Consider the following 16643-nt stretch of genomic DNA (forward strand, 5'->3'; position numbering starts at 1 on the left):
GAGGAGGGATCACAACCAACACCAAAGAAATACAAACTATTATAAGAATATATTATGAGCAACTATATGCCAGCAAATTTGATAATCTGGAAGAAATGGATGCATTCCTAGAGATGTATAAACTACCAAAACTGAACCAAGAAGAAATAGAAAACCTGAACAGACCCAAAACCAGTAAGGAAACTGAAGCAGTCATCAAAAATCTCCCAACAAACAAGAGTCCATGACCAGATGGCTTCCCAGGGGAATTCTACCAAGCATTTAAAGAAGAATTAATACCTATTCTCTTGAAACTGTTCCAAAAAATAGAAATGGAAGGAAAACTTCCAAACGCATTATATGAGGCCAATATTTCCTTGATCCTAAAACAAGATAAAGACCCATCAAAAAGAAGAATTAGAGATGAACATCCTTGATGAACATGGATGCAAAAATTCTCACCAAAATACTAGCCAATATGATCCAACAGTACATTAAAAAGATTATCCACCACTACCAAGTGGCATTTATTCCTGGGCTGCAAGGTTGGTTCAACATCTGCAAGTCAATCAATATTATACAATACATTAATAAAAGAACAAGAACCATATGATACTCTCAATAGATGCTGAAAAAGCATTTGACAAAGTACAGCATCTTTCTCCACCAAAACTCTTCAAAGTGTAGGGATAGAGGGTACATACCTCAGTATTATCAAAGCCATCTATGAAAAACCCACAGTGAATATCATTCTAGAAAGAAAGAAAGAAAAAGAAAAGCAAAGCTGAGAGTTTTCCCCCTAAGGTCGGGAACACAACAGGGATGTCCACTATCACCAATGTTATTCAACATAGTACTAGAAGGGGTATCTGGGTGGCTCAGTGGGTTAAGCCTCTGCCTTCGGCTCAGGTCATGATCTCAGTGTCCTGAGATAGAGCCCCGATTCGATCTGCTCAGCCGGGAGCCTACTTCCCCCCCACTCTGCCTACTTGTGATCTCTGTCAAATAAATAAATAAAATCTTAAAAAACAACAGCAACAACAACAACAACAACAAAAAACATAGTACTAGAAGTCCTAGCCTCAGCAAACAGACAAGAAAAAGAAATAAAAGGCATCTGAATTGGCAAAGAAGAAATTAAACTCTCACTCTTTGCAGATGATTTGATACTTTATGTGGAAAACCCAAAAGTCTCCACTCTAAAACTGCTAGAACTCATCCAGGATTTCAGTAAAGTGTCAGGATATAAAATCAATGTACAGAAATCAGTTGCATTTCTAAATACCAACAGCAAGACAGAAGAAAGAGAAATTAAGGAGTCGATTCAACTTATAATTGCACCCCAAACCATAAGATACCTAGGAATAAACCTAACCAAAGAGGTGAATAATCTGTACTCAGAAAACTATAAAGTACTCGTGAAAGAAATTGAGGAGGACACAAAGGAATGGACAAAGGTTCCATGCTCATGGATTGGAAGAACAAATATTGTGAAAATGTATTTGCTACCTAAAAGCAATCTACACATTTAATGCAATCCCTATCAAAGTATCATCAATCTTTTTCAAAGAAAAGGAACAAATAATCCTAAAATTTATATGGAACCAGAAAAGACCTCAAAGAGCCAGAGGAATGTTGAAAAAGAAGTTGGTGGCATCACAATTCTTTCAAGCTCTATCACAAAGCTGTAATCATAAAGACAGTATGGTACAGGAACAAAAACAGACACATATATCAATGGAACAGAATAGAGAACCCAGAAATGGATCCTCAACTCTATGGTCAACTAATCTTCTACAAAGCAGGAAAGAATATCCAATGAAGAAAAGACAGTCTCTTCAACAAATGGTGTTGGGAAAATTGGACAGTCACATGCAGAAGAATGAAACGAGACCATTTCCTTATACCACACGCAAAAATAGACTCAAAATGGATGAAAGACATCAATGTGAGACAGGAATCCATCCAAATCCTTGAGGAGAACACAGGCAGCAACCTCTTCAATCTCAGCTGCCACAAGTTCTTCCTAGAAACATCACCAAAGGCAAGGGAAGCAAAGGAAAAAATGAACTATTGGGACTTCATCAGGATCAAAAGCTTTTGCACAGCAAAGGAAACAGTCAACAAAACCAAAGACAACTGACAGAATGGGAGAGGATATTCACAAACGACATATCAGAAAAAAGGCTAGTATCCAAAATCTATAAGGAACTTATCAAACTCAACACCCAAAGAACAAATAATCCAATCAAGAAATGGACAGAAAACATGAACAGACATGTCTGTAAAGTAGACATCCAGATGGCCAACAGACACATGAAAAGTGCTCAATATCACTCGGCATCAGGGAAATACAAATCAAAACCACAGTGAGATATACCTCACATGAATCAGAATGGCTAAAATTAACAAGTCAGGAAACGACAGATGTTGACAAGGATTTGGAGAAAGGGGAACCCTCCTACCCTGTTGGTGGGAATGCAGGCTGGGGCAACCACTCCGGAAAACAGTGTGGAGGTTCCTCAAAAAGTTGAAAATAGAGCTACCCTACAACCCAGCAATTGCATTACTGGGTATTTACCCTAAGATACAAATGTAGTGATCCGAAGGGGCACGTGCACCCAAATGTTTATAGCAGCAATGTCTACAATAGCCAAACTATGGAAAAAGTCCAGATGTCCATCAACGATGAATGGATAAAGAAGATGTGGTATATATATACAATGAAATACTATGCAGCCATCCAAATCCCAAAATCTTGCCGTTTGCAATGATGTGGATGGAACTAGAGTGTATTGTGCTAAGTGAAATAAGTCAATCAGAGAAAGACAATTATTGTATGATCTCTCTGATATGGGGAATTTGAGACGCAGGACAGAGGGTTTACAAGGGGAAGGGAGGGAAAAATGAAACAAGAATGGGACCAGGGTAGGAGACAAACCGTAAGAGACTTAATCTCATGAAACAAACTGAGGGTTGCTGGAGGGGTGTGGGGGAGGGATAGGGTGGCTGGGTTATGGACACTGGGGAGGGTATGTGTTATGGTGAGTGCTGTGAAATGTATAAACCTGATGATTCACAGACCTGTACCCCCGGGGGAAAATAATACATTATATGTTAATATTTTAAAAAGTAGGTATTCATTCATTCAATAAATATTTGTTGAACACTTGGTATGTGAATAAAAATCTAACAAAAATTCCTGCCTGGATTGAACTTACACTCTCCAGGGAGGCAGTCTATGAAAAATAAACGTTAAGTAAATCATAAAGTGAGTCAGATGCTCTTAAGTGGAATGTGAGTGGGGTAAAGGGATGAGGAATTCCAAGGAAGTAAGGAGATGCGCAGTCACCGGCTCTCAAGAGGGTAAGCAGTAGAGGTTGGAGAGTGGCCATAACTTGAGGGATTGGAAAAGCTCGGCGCATTTGGAACTCAGGACGAGAATCCCCTGTGTTTAGCAGAGACTGGAAATGAGAAGGAAAAGTAAAAAAGTCCCAAAGAGAGGAAAAGATGGTATCAGAGACACAGCGTGGGTATTAGTTGTGAACTGGACAAGAAATGTCTTTTCTTCACATGGGGTGAAGAAGGAGATTTTGAGGGAAAAAGGAGTGATGTTGACACCTAGATTGCAGAAGCCCTCCCCATGCTAGGCCTACCTACAAAATTTTAGGTCCATCTTTTGGGACAACCTGCTAGGTCACAAAAATACAGAGAATTCTTGGATATAATCATCAGTTCAGGAATCAAGTAGTAGTGCCAGTTTATGTGCATTACCTGTTTCTTCTTATAGTGACAAAACTCACATTCCAGGGACGCCTGGGTGGCGCAGTTGGTTGGACGACTGCCTCCGGCTCAGGGCGTGATCCTGGAGTCCCGGGATCGAGTCCCACATCAGGCTCCCAGCTCCATGGGGAGTCTGCTTCGCTCTCTGACCTTCTCCTCGCTCATGCTCTCTCTCACTGTCTCTCTCTCTCAAATAAATAAAATAAAATCTTTAAAAAAAAAAAACCTCACATTCCAAAACACACATGCTCCTTTGGTTAACTGCGCTTTTCTTTTCCTGGGTCCCCAGGAGTAGCATCAGAAAAGTCAGGGTTTTCTTTTAAATTAATTAGAAGTATCACCAGTTGATATGCTGTGAGCATCGTGGCTGGCCTTACCCATCTGATAAGCTGAGGACCTCAGAGTACAGCTGATAGGGTCTGATTTTGCAAGAAATTAGGTATTCTGCATATTTATGGATAGATGAGTTTCTGCTTCCAAGGAACTCATAAATTAATATTTAATGAAATCATTTGCCTGGGGATGTTTTGTGCATTCCTGTTAATCTCCTGAATGCTTTATATTTGGTGTTGCATCTCAAACTCTGAAGAAAGTGACAGACTTGTCAGGACTGTTTCACAGACACATATCTATCCCATGTCAGCAGGTTTAGTTCTCTGTAATTATCCCTCAGAAAAGACATCTTTCTCCAGGCCAACCAAAATCTCTTTGTGAGAAGCACTCTAATTACGTATTTGAATCACAGGTAATATTTAAGAAAATCACATTAGACTGAAGCCACTTCACTATTACTTTCAGAATACTAGAAAGGGTGAAAAATTAAAAAAAATTAACAATGTTTAGTCATTATTCTTGGGAATATGATCTCAAAAACAAGCATAGGATATAGTACAAGCATTTTTTGGAACAGTATAAGTGGTTGTAATGTGGAAATCACTACCTGCAGGATGAAGGGAAGAAATTGCTACCTTGATGTTTATACAGTGGGTGATCTGAAGCATGGGATTTCTTATAACATCATATATGGGTAAAACTTTTACCATTTTCCGAAAACACTGCTTTCTTTCAATTAAGCTTAGACAACAAGCTGGCATGCTTTAGAAAACTGGTGTCTCAAAACGTCAAGAGAAAATGTGAAAATAATGACTAGAACTCATGAGTAGAAAAAAGTTTATATATTTCACATAATGAAACTATGTATATAAAAGTGAGCATTTATTTCATCTATATATTCAAATCTAAACAAACTCAAATTATTTAAAATTGTGCTATAGCATATTTTGGACACCATCCATCACCACCCCTAGCTTGGCCTCTTTCCACTTGATACTAGTATTCCCTGACTCGTGACAAACAAAAATGTCTCCAGGTGTTGTCAGATGTTCCCCGGGGGGTGTAATCACTCCAGCTGAGAACTCAGCACTGGACAATGCTGTCAAACATCTCCAGTTAGGTAACTTCCAGGTTTTTCTTACATCCCATTTTCTAATTATCTGAAATCTAATTAAAATATTGGTCCCTCTCTGGTGAAAACAGTTGATTATTATTACCCCTATTTATTTCTCCACTTCATTTTGTAAAAGTAAGAAATCTAAGGCAGTTATGCGTTAACAGTTACTGAGGAATAATACTGCAAAATACACATTAAAAAAGGAGGGGGGCATCAATCCAAATCCATAGGATGTAGCAGTTGAAGTTAACTTCAGAATGGAAATATCAGATACTCTATACAAGTGTAACTATGTTGTTAATGACTAACCGACATTCAGATCTTTTCATTAGCTCAGGCTTTCCAAATTCTTTGAGCCAAATGTCTTTTTTTCCTTGTCCTCATTAAATCAACTTAAATTGTTACTATTACTGATGGCAAAGTATAAACATGGTCAGTGGCAGATAACCCAAATAGTCTGATCTGGGAGTATATCTAATTTTTATTTTTTGCATTCATCAGGATGTATGAATCTGGATGCTAAAATTTATTTTTAGGTCCCGAATCTCTATAAGCAAATGGAGGGTAAAAAAGAGGAGTGTAAACAAGAACTTAGACCAAGGCTAAATACTAATTAAGGGTAACTGAATATGACTTTAATTTCTTCCAAACATTTTTTCATGTGCTCATGTGACTGTTTATTTCCAGACACAATAATGAAATACAAAACAGAAGGCAAGACTCTCAGTTTATAGTTTGTGGCTTAAAAAGAATCTCTTTATTAAGCCTCTTACAGTAGAATTCATTTTTTTTCAAATATAAGTACAAAAAATTTCTAGGATTGTCACCAAAAATGTAACCAATGAGTGATGGCATTAGAGATTATTTTCCTTTATTTTTGCTTTTCTGAATTTTCTATTTTTCTACAATTAGTGTGTATTTCTAAAACCATATGAAAATTTTTTGTACTCCCTTTTCTCATCAATTTTATCAGTTTATGGCCTATCGAGTAGGATTCTTGGACAACTGGACATTAATCTTGTTTCCTGGGTTTTATTTCAAACTATACTGAACTCCTCCTAATTTTTGTTAAATGCATTTCCTATTAATCAAAGTTAAAATGTACTCTTTGAAAATCCCGATTACAGATAAAAATTATGCATTAGAAGTCAAGTGAATATTCTATGCAAAGCAAGACAAATCAGAGTTCTTACCGTTCTATTTTCTAGCTTAACAAGGACTGTCAAATTTCTTAAAAGAATACACATATATGTTTTTAATTTGGCATTCCATAGTCAATAAAAATCAATTTAGATTTTAATTATTCTGGAATTTTGAGAACTCTAACAATGGCAAAGCTGAATTTTATCTTGCTGTTATCTAGCAAGAAGCAAATACCATTAAGGCTGCAAATGTTTAATCTGGTAAAAAATGTTTAACCTGAGAATACAGTTCAATCAAGAACGTACCATCCAAAAAAAAAAAAAGGTATTGCTATCTAGTCATGAGTTTCTCAGTAAATTTCTGCAGGCCCTAAATGTTTAGAATAAATGTAGCATTCACATACTACTATAGTCCATGAAAAGAGTATATTCTTTTATTGTTTTTGTTCATACATGTTAAGTTTCAACTTTCAATAATAAAATTCAATAAATTTGATTCCTCAATCATAAAAACTTGCTTTACACATTATTTACATGTTGCCAAAGTCTACAGTCATACAAAACACCACAAGGATTTGACTCAATGCATGGTACCATCACACAGGAGGAGGGAGCTAATCAAGTAACATACATTCAAAGATTAAATTGTAGATACGCACAGTGTTATTTGGCACTGTTCATTAACATTGTAACACCTTCCTCTCAGAGATAGGTATTCTTAAGCCTTAGCCCCAATATGCCAGAATTTTGCTATTCACATCAAAAGCAGCTTTCAAACTTTGTTATAACAGTAATCAGGTTTAAGATACAAAATACAACCAGAATTGGGAATGGAATTCAAACACTCCACGTTTTTGCTATGCTCCAAGCTGCCATCCTTAAAGTCGGTTTAATGTGATTTTTCCATTGTGGGGAGTGTCAAGAAGAAACAATGTAAAGACAAAAACCTTGAGTACACACAAAGACAAACAACAGTTTTCTTTAAGGTTATCAGTTCTTCTTGGGAGTGCAAAGGGAGCCCTGATGATACATAACTTGTAATGATCTTGGCAGGAATTACAGAATGACCAACGCCATTCAAGTTGTGGAAACTGATATTAAACTCCTGAGGAGAAGGATCTGGAATGCCTGTTATCTGAATTCAGAATCTTTAGCAACTTATTTTAAGGGTCTCTTCCTAGGACTAGAATAGACTCAGGTAACAGATTATAGGTTCATTGTGATGTGTAATACTAAATACTACACTGTTATGAAACGGAAAGAGGAAAGTACAAAGACTCAACCATTAAACTTTTAGCAGCTTGGGCTATATCCCAGTGGGTAATTTTTTTTTTTTTTTTAACTAACTTCATTTTAACAAATCAATCTCTTCCCTTCAATCAGGCCCATTAAATTTAATTCATTAAAGCCATACATTTTCCAGAATGTTTACAAAAGACACCTATCGTGTTTATAAAAAACATAAATTCAGTCTCAAACTAAGGCAAAAAAGCCTCAATAGAACATGGATCACAGTACAGTGGGACAGAAATCAGAAATTGTCTAGTAAAGTTCAGAGACAGGCTACAGTTTCACATAAAAACTTTCAGCAATAAATTAAGACTTAAAAAAAAAGTCTTATAATGTACAAAGGACTATGAAGTGCAAAGTAATGTCACTGGACCAAAATTTAGTTTAATCATTTTATTTCAAGTATAATTTTTAAAATCATAAATGGGGTTTTGTAATCCAAAGTGGAAACAATTATTCTTCATAGCTTCAGAATATGACAAGCAACTTCAGATCTTGCTTTCCAAACCCAGTCTTCTTTGCTATTTTTCAGACTTCTGAGACCTAGTATTTAAGCTGCTCCATTCCAAACGTACAGTTTTAGACAACTATTGTACACTTAAGATTTTACTGAAAATAGTCCATCAAATAAAAAGACTGGTTTCTGTCCAAGGATCAGCAGTGAGGGAAGAAATACTAAACACCTATCAAAAAATCACTTATTCATTTAAAAAATAACAGAATCAGTGCTATTCTCTGTCATGAAAGAGAACATGTAAAATTAATTTAAATTACTTTTGTGGACTTTGGTAATCTTTTATTACCTACACAGACCTCAATCTTACTTAAAGTTCTTTTAGGCAAAGTCACCATCAGGATTTAGAGTAAAATGAGTAAAAATCCTGGGTACTAACACGGCCCGAAATGTGCTATTCCAAAGAGGAACAGGTTACTACTTTTGAAGAAAAGAGCTGCCTTGATAACTTCCCTCAAATGCTTATTTTAAATAAAAATAGTTAATGGAAATATTTTTTAAACCAACTTTGGGCACACACTGCCCACCAAATGAAAAAGGAAATTACTTTCTTCCCTATTTTAGGAAATTTTCCAACTTTACTTTTAAGATTATAACTTTTTCAATTTTTGACTTTCTAATACAGTGTATAGATTTTTAAAATTTTGCATTTCAATGTAGTGAGAGTTCTTTTTCAGATGATCTTCACAACCCAGAACACAGACACCAGAGCAACCCTCAGAAGTCACACTGTTCAACTACAATGAGATGAAGATGGACGGATAGCTGAAGTAGGTACGCCCTCTGCTCCAAAGCTGAGCAAGCGCTTTTAACACGTGACCAACACACAACTCCACTCTTCTGGAGATTCGTCAAGCTCAAAACAGTTCCATTTAATAAGTCAATATATTATTCTTAAAAATTAAGTTTGGTCACTAGGAAAGACTGAACAAAAATTATTCCCCTCCCCTCAACACAACAACCAAATAGCTTTAGTCACCCCCTCTGCTCCCCACAAAAATGGGGAAGTAGTGGAGGCTGAAACCTTTAAATCTGAAATTTCAGCTCCTAAAACACTGCGGCTATTTGCTCAAACTGCAGGTCTACGTCTTTCCTTCTCCAATACTTCCCCCATTTATAAATTTATTTACACACACACACACACACACACACACACGCACTCACACTCACACACATACTCTTACTCTCAAGTAAGACACTTTTTTGTGTTTGTTGATAAATTATGAGGATTATGAACTAGGTGTGTACAGGGTTTCATAGGTGCTTTGTAAACATCAGAGTCACTTGGGTCCTTTTCTCCAAAAGCCTGAAATCAAATTACACAGCCAGGGATCACTACTTTCCCAGACGCTGTTCACAGGCTGCATATTGACGAAGGGCAGAGAAAAAGTCCTCATAACTGATGTTCAGATGGGAAGGCAAAGAGCTGAAAAGAAAGCACAGGGGAAAAAAGCAATTAAATGATACACTGTAATTTGGAGGGGGAACCAGAAGGATAATGACCCAAAGGAAGTTAAGGACAGAAGAAAGTAAATTCTAAGTGTAGGGTATGTCAAACCTTTTCTACTAAATGACTGCTAAACTCACTGTGAAACAGTCCAAGTAAAAAACTTTCTCTCCTTCTTTCCATAAGAAGAGCAACTTGTATTTTGAGATAGTGATTCAGAACGTATAGTAAAGCCTAAGTCTAAATTAATGTAAAACTGGAGACCTATTTATAAAGAATCTCATTCAAATTCACTTTAAGAACTCCTTCCTGAAGCAGGGTAGTGGCTCAGGTCATGATCCTGGGGTACTGAGATCAAGCCCTGCACTGAGCCCCACACTGAGCTCAGCAGGGAGTCTGCTTCTCTCTCTGCCCCTCCCCCTGCTCATGCAAGCTTGCACGCGCTCTCTCTCTTTCATTCTCTTTCTCAAATAAACAAATACATAAATAAAATCTTAAAAAAAAAGAAAAAGAACTCCTTTCTGTTAAGAGTATAGCCAGTACTACTTGAACAGTTTATGAAAGCCAGGATTAACACTGGCAGAACAGCACAAATCCTTCTATGACTGTATGTTAAAACCATGCGGTGAGCAACCAGTAAGTTTTTATCTCTACCATTTCTAATTGCTCAAGGAGGTAATTAGAGTGTACTGTAAAGGCAAACACTTTAAAGGCAGACTGAACATACAGCCAGAGGGTTCCCCTTTAAGTATTTTAAATACTTAATATAATTTTCAATAATTAACATAAACAATTCTCTAATTTATACAGCTTTATTGTGAGGCTTTGGAAATTCCAAACTGTACCAGAGCCAAACACCAGGTCAGATTACAAGCCACAGAGTTCCAGTCACATGCACCATTGGGCAAACTACCATGAACGAACTGCTGGCCTGACCGAGTGGTGCTCATAGCTATGCTTTCTTCATCCTTCCTTTTCCCTTCCCTGGCTTTACTGAAATACAATCGACTTACAATCTTGTCCCTTCCTTTAACTGCCCAAAATTCTGAGAGATGTCTCCTTTCCCTCCATTTCCTTATCTCTTAATAATCTCTGCCCTCAAACTTTTATCTTATTCACTGTACTTCAGAAATAAGCTCACAAGATTTCCTCAAAGGACAAAGTCAGCGACCCTCCTCTTGCTGAAGCATCCTTCAGACATCCTCTTCAAACAACCCACTTTCCTCAGTCTTTCTCTTTTATCCTATCAATGGCTTCCTCTCCTTTCATTCCTCAAAAAGCTCTCAGCGCCACTACCCCTCAGTGCCTCCAAAGTGGCCTTGCCATTCTCCTCCATCCCCTTCTCCATATTATAATTAAGACATTAAGACATAACAGTGCTTCCAGTCGGATGGGCAGCAGACCTCAATATAATGTGACACAGAGCTAAGACAGAAATATGTACAAAAATCCATGAGAAAGTTTGTTACGTGTTAGGTATCTGATATCCATTATCAGACTTAAATCCTCAACTTCTTATTAAAATACCCATTTGACAAATACAGAGAAGCTTACACAACTATCCAAAGTCATGTTACTGAATTGCATTGCTAAGATTCGAAAGGAGATATATCTGTTCTACAACACACGCTTCCCTCCAAACCATGCTCAACTTCACAAGAAATCACTGCTAGCTTTCTTGAAGCCCAACCCAAAGGTACCTGAAATCAAACTCAGAAAACCCAAACTCAGAAAAAGAAATAAGAGAAATAGACACCTATCACAAGGAAACCCAGAGTTTGGAGATGTAGGTTCTAATTCCACTTTATTACAAGCAATAATAATAGCAATGTCTCTTCCCCCTTCTCCTCACCTATAAAATAAGGAGGTAGGACCACATGGTCTATAGCTCTTTCTGCCTGGCATGCTATGCGTTCTTTTCTGCCTTCTGGGTCCACAAACCATTTCCTTGTCCTGCCCCTGAACTTGAAGCATTTCTTAATAGACCAAAAGATCCCTCCATACTGTGCTCTTCTATATACACCTGAGAAAGTTCCTTTATTCTCACTGGTTCAACTACTACTACTTCCTAGGTACTGTCAGTCTTCAAATACCCTTTTTTTGCCTTGAGTTCTCATCCATGGACCAATTCTACATCTTCATCTGCTCTCCTAAGTGCTTCCACTAAATAGTCTATAGCCTCAAAATCAACTTATCCTTGAATTCAACATTTTCTCTTCAAAAATCAATGTTCCCTTGACTTTCTAGTCTATTAAGTGGGGAGTCTGCTTCTCCCTCTCCCTGTGCTGCTCCCTCTGTTGTGCACTGGCATTTTCTGTCAAATAAATAAATAAAATCTTTAAAACAAAATAAATCAAATCAGGGGTGAGCAAATGTAGCCCAAGAGCCTGCCACCTGTTTTTGTGAATACTGTTTTGCTTTGAAAGTCACACATATTTGTTTATGTACTATCCATGGCTGCTTAGCTACACTACGAATGTTGAGCAGCTGCAACAGAGAGGAATAGCTCGAGACTGTATGGCCCACATACTTACCTGAAATATTTACCACCTAGTCCTTTATACAAAAAGTTTGGCCAACTCTCTTCTAAACAAGCAATTTCATTCTCATCACTGTATGATCTCCTAAATCATAGTTATGGACTTCCACTCATCTCTCTACCTCATCCTTTCCCAGATTGAATCTACTCTAGTACACAGTGCCAAACAAATCTTTTAAAATCAGACACTTCATGCTATCCACAGACTCAGTGGCTTCCTACTTCCTGTCAAAACTGTTATACATATTCTTTGTGCTGGTATTTAAAGCCTTCCTAGCAATGATACCCCCAAATTATGTGTTTACACCTTACAGAGGTGACCCCTGACCAACATGGGTTTAAACTGCACAAGTCCACTTACACAAAGGTTTTGTTTGTTTGTTTGTTTTTTATTTATCAGAGAGAGAGGGAGAGAGAGCGAGCACAGGCAGAGAGGCAGGCAGAGGCAGAGGGAGAAGCAGGCTCCCTGCCGAGCAAGGAGCCCGATGTGGGACTCGATCCCAGGACGCTGGGATCATGACCTGAGCCGAAGGCAGCTGCTTAACCAACTGAGCCACCCAGGTGTCCCACACAAAGGTATTTTTTGATAAATGCAGTACAGTACTATTAATTTATTTTCTCTTCCCTATAATTTAAAAAACATTTTCTTTTCTCTAGCTAACTTTATTGTAAGAACACAATAATTGTGTTAATTGGTGTTATTCAGTTGGGCTTCCAGTCAAAAGTAGGCTATTAATAGTTAAGTTTTTAGGGGGTCAAGTTACATGCAGATTTTTGACTGCATATGGGGGCCCCCATAACACTCACATTGTTCAAGGATCAATTATTCTACCATCTAATGCTATAGTGCTAAGTCTCCATTCTGGTACAGCCAGTTCCCTATTTCTTGAAAATAAGATGTTCATTGCTCACCTGCCAGGTTTTCTACTTTTTCCTACCATCATCCGCTACACTTCTCACCCTTTTTTCTAATTATAGAAATGCTATCCATTTTACATACATACCCCAGAGCAAGTTACATCTTTTTTTTTATAAAACCAACAACTCTGGCCCACAGAGGTATCTCTCCCTCCTAGTTTCTCATGACAATGTATATCAGTACCAAATACTTACACAAACATACTCTGTTGTGTCTGAGTCCTCTACATATGTCTTTATCTTACCACTGATACCGTGAGATACCTGAGGGAAAGGAGCAGTACTGTCTCTGGGAATTATCACGATACCTAGTACAGTGCTAGGCTCGAGAAACACTTGCTGGATTGAACCAAAGTCAGCACATTTTAATTACTTACATAATCTCAGTCAATCTGATGTGCCAGGGAAGAAAGCCTAACGTGCTGTCCACAGGACCAAACTTCAATACTAAATCAGGATCAGGAAAACCAGTTGAACCTTAAAAAGAAATAAACAGGAATTTAACATGCATTGCTTACAAATAAAATGACTGAAGGCAAAATCTGTTAATCAAATTGGCTTTTTATGCTCTGACGGTGTTTCCTTTAGAGGGTTTATCCAATCCCCACCACACTGCCCAACATATACTTTAATAACTATGCTATTTCCATATGTCAAAGTTTTCTCTAAAGACCATTTAACTGAACTGATTACCTGATAAGAAGGGGTAACCCCACTCCCATTCTAAACCCTACAGGTAGCCCCCAAATCCCATCCATCTTTCAACATAAGAGTTCTCCTGGCATTCTGGGAACCACACTGTTTTGGGGGCACAAATGCTTATAGAATCATGTAAGTTCATAGACTCACATAACTTCAGATATGAAAAGGAACTATAAAAGTAACTACTATCCTTCCTTCCCCTATTCCCATTTTATAGCTAAGGACCCACAAAGATCAGCTCCCAGATATCCAGCATAAATGTTTTTTCCAGAGCCCCTGCCCTGGGGAGGGAAAACACTATACACCTGCCTCAACAAAGGCATGGCCACTTGGTCTCACAACCCGGTTTCCATATAAGACCCGGTTTGAGAAAAAGAGGGGATAAGGATAGCACAAGTGCTTAAAAAATTAAAGTAGTCACTGGTAGAAAAGATATAATCCAAGAGACCCAGGCTCTACCAGTTTCGAATAACTTCAGTTTTGCCACTAACTTTTGGTCCCATAACCACCCCAGAGCTTAGCTGTTTCATCTGTTAAGTGAGGAGAGTAGATAAGACAGGCTCATCCGGCAGTAATAAAGAATTATTTCCGTAAGGAAGTTTCTTTCAAGTCCATATTAGTAAAGTAAGTGGACTAAGAAGAATATCTATTCCTCGACCTGGTAAAAAGCAAATTCTCTTTAGTTTTAAAAAAAACCCAAATTAAATAAAAAATGGCAAGAAGGAACTTCTCACGAATGGTAGTGTAAAGGCGATGAATCCTCCCCCATAAAAAACACATATAAAACTGGACAAAGCCAAACATTTAAGGGGACTGGGTACTGTCCAGAAGCAGACAATTATTCTTTTAATAACAAGAAAAGAAAACAAAACACACGAGCCAGAGCATCAGGTACGAGCAGTGGTAAGGGTCTTTGTCTCCTGCCTGGGAACGGTCCTAACTCCCCATGCCTCTACCCTCAGTCAAATGGCGAGCACCACATTTTTACCAGCATGGGGCTCAGAGTAAAACTAGCAGATTTGGTGCTTGTAGACAAAAGGTATACACTCAGTTTGGAACTGGAGTTTGGAGGGGGTGGGAGGGATGATGATGAAAACCTAGGGTTTTGCCAGCTGTAGGTGGAAAACTCAGAAGTGAACAAATGAGGAAAAGCCACAGCCTGCTGGCCTGATGTTGTAGCCCCAATGGGGGCAAACAGTATAATGGTCAGAAATTTACCAGGAAGGGGCGCCTGGGTGGCTTAGTGGGTTAAGCCACTGCCTTCGGCTCAGGTCATGATCTCAGGGTCCTGGGATCAAGTCCCGCATCGGGCTCTCTGCTCAGCAGGGAGCCTGCTTCCCTCTCTCTCTCTGCCTGCCTCTCAGTCTACTTGTGATTTCTGTCAAATAAATAAATAAAATCTTAAAAAAAAAAAAAGAAAGAAATTTACCAGGAAGATCCCAGAAACAAGGGCTCAGATAAGCTCTCCACACACCCACAGCTGATCAGGAAACTGCATACATGCAAAGGAGGAAAGAGGGCAGGGGAAGAGGGCATCAAGAAAGCCAGTGAAAACAAACAGCCAAGAAGACTTGAGAACTGTGGCAACTCTGAATGCACTCTTACATCACACAGAGATCAGGGAAGCCTTATAAACTTAAGGTGTTTGAGCACAACCAGTGGGCATATCATAGTCTGACACATAAAACTAGACAGACACAGGCAGTCAGACTAAAAAATAAAATAAAAAATAGAAAATTTGAGCACAGATAGCAGTTGGCATCTTTATATATACACAACATCATCTTGTGCTTAAAAAATCTTAAGACTCTGAAAAATGAACTACCAGAACTATTAAATGAATTTTAGTAAGGTGGCAAGATACAAAATCAATATTTAAAAAGCAACTATATTTCCACATATTACCAAAAAACAATCCAAAAACAAATCGAGAAAACAATCCCATTAATAATAGCAACCAAAAGAATACTTGGGAATAAAATTAACAAAATAAGCACAAACCCAAATCCCGAAATTACAAAACATTGTTAAAAGAAAAATTAGGACCCAAATAAGTGGAGAGATATGCCATGTTCATGGATTGGAACGTTCAATATTGTTAAGATGGCAATTCTCCCCTAACTGAGCGAGATTCAACTCAATCCCTATGAAAACAGGGTGTCTCTGTGAAACTGACAAACCTATTCTAAAACTTACATGAAAATGAAAGGGCCCTGAGTGTAGCCAAAGTTGTTTAACTTTGAAAAAGAAAATCAAAGTTGAAAGACTTACCCTACATGATTTCACAGTTTACCACAGCAGATGCTACAGTCATCAAGACAATGTGGTATTTGAAGGACAGACAATATAGAACAATGGAACAGAATAAGAAGTACAGAAATAAATTCAAGGATTTATGGTAAACGGAGTTTCAAGAGAGGAGTCAGAGTAATTCAAGGAGAAAAAAATGGTGGTAAAATGGTGGAAAAAGAACAACTGATTTTGTTTATCCCACACCATTCACAAAAATTAGGTCGAAATGGATTATAGATTTAAACATTAACAGCCAAAGTGATAAAAATCTAGAAAACAAGAACTGTGACTCTGGGTTAGGCAAAGATTTCTCTTTTTATTATTTATTTTATTTATTTATTTTTATTTTTAAAAGATTTTATTTAGGGCGCCTGGGTGGCTCAGTGGGTTAAGCCGCTCGGGTCATGATCTCAGGTCCTGGGATCGAGTCCCGCGTCGGGCTCTCTGCTCAGCAGGGGGTCTGCTTCCCTTCCTCTCTCTCTGCCTGCCTCTCTGTCTACTTGTGATCTCTCTCTGTCAAATAAATAAATAAAATCTTAAAAAAAAAAAAAAGATTTTATTTATTTGAAAAAGAGAGAATGAGAGAG

The 16643-nt window shown here is 37.9% G+C and overlaps 1 protein-coding gene across 1 annotated transcript in view; it reads right to left on the reverse strand.

Moving 5' to 3' along the window:
• Nucleotides 1-6765: 6765 nt before the first annotated feature.
• NUS1 (NUS1 dehydrodolichyl diphosphate synthase subunit) overlaps nt 6766-16643 on the reverse strand; it is a 28928-nt gene continuing 19050 nt past the window's right edge. Inside the window, exons 4-5 of the mRNA XM_044249971.1 lie at nt 13440-13539; nt 6766-9584 (exon numbers count right to left, since the gene is read on the reverse strand). Coding sequence (XP_044105906.1) covers nt 9494-9584; nt 13440-13539 — 191 coding nt within the window. The 3' untranslated portion in view covers nt 6766-9493. The remainder of the gene's footprint in view (nt 9585-13439; nt 13540-16643) is intronic.

This window comes from Neovison vison, chromosome 1 (assembly GCF_020171115.1).
Source record: "Neovison vison isolate M4711 chromosome 1, ASM_NN_V1, whole genome shotgun sequence".
Lineage (NCBI taxonomy): Eukaryota > Metazoa > Chordata > Mammalia > Carnivora > Mustelidae > Neogale > Neogale vison.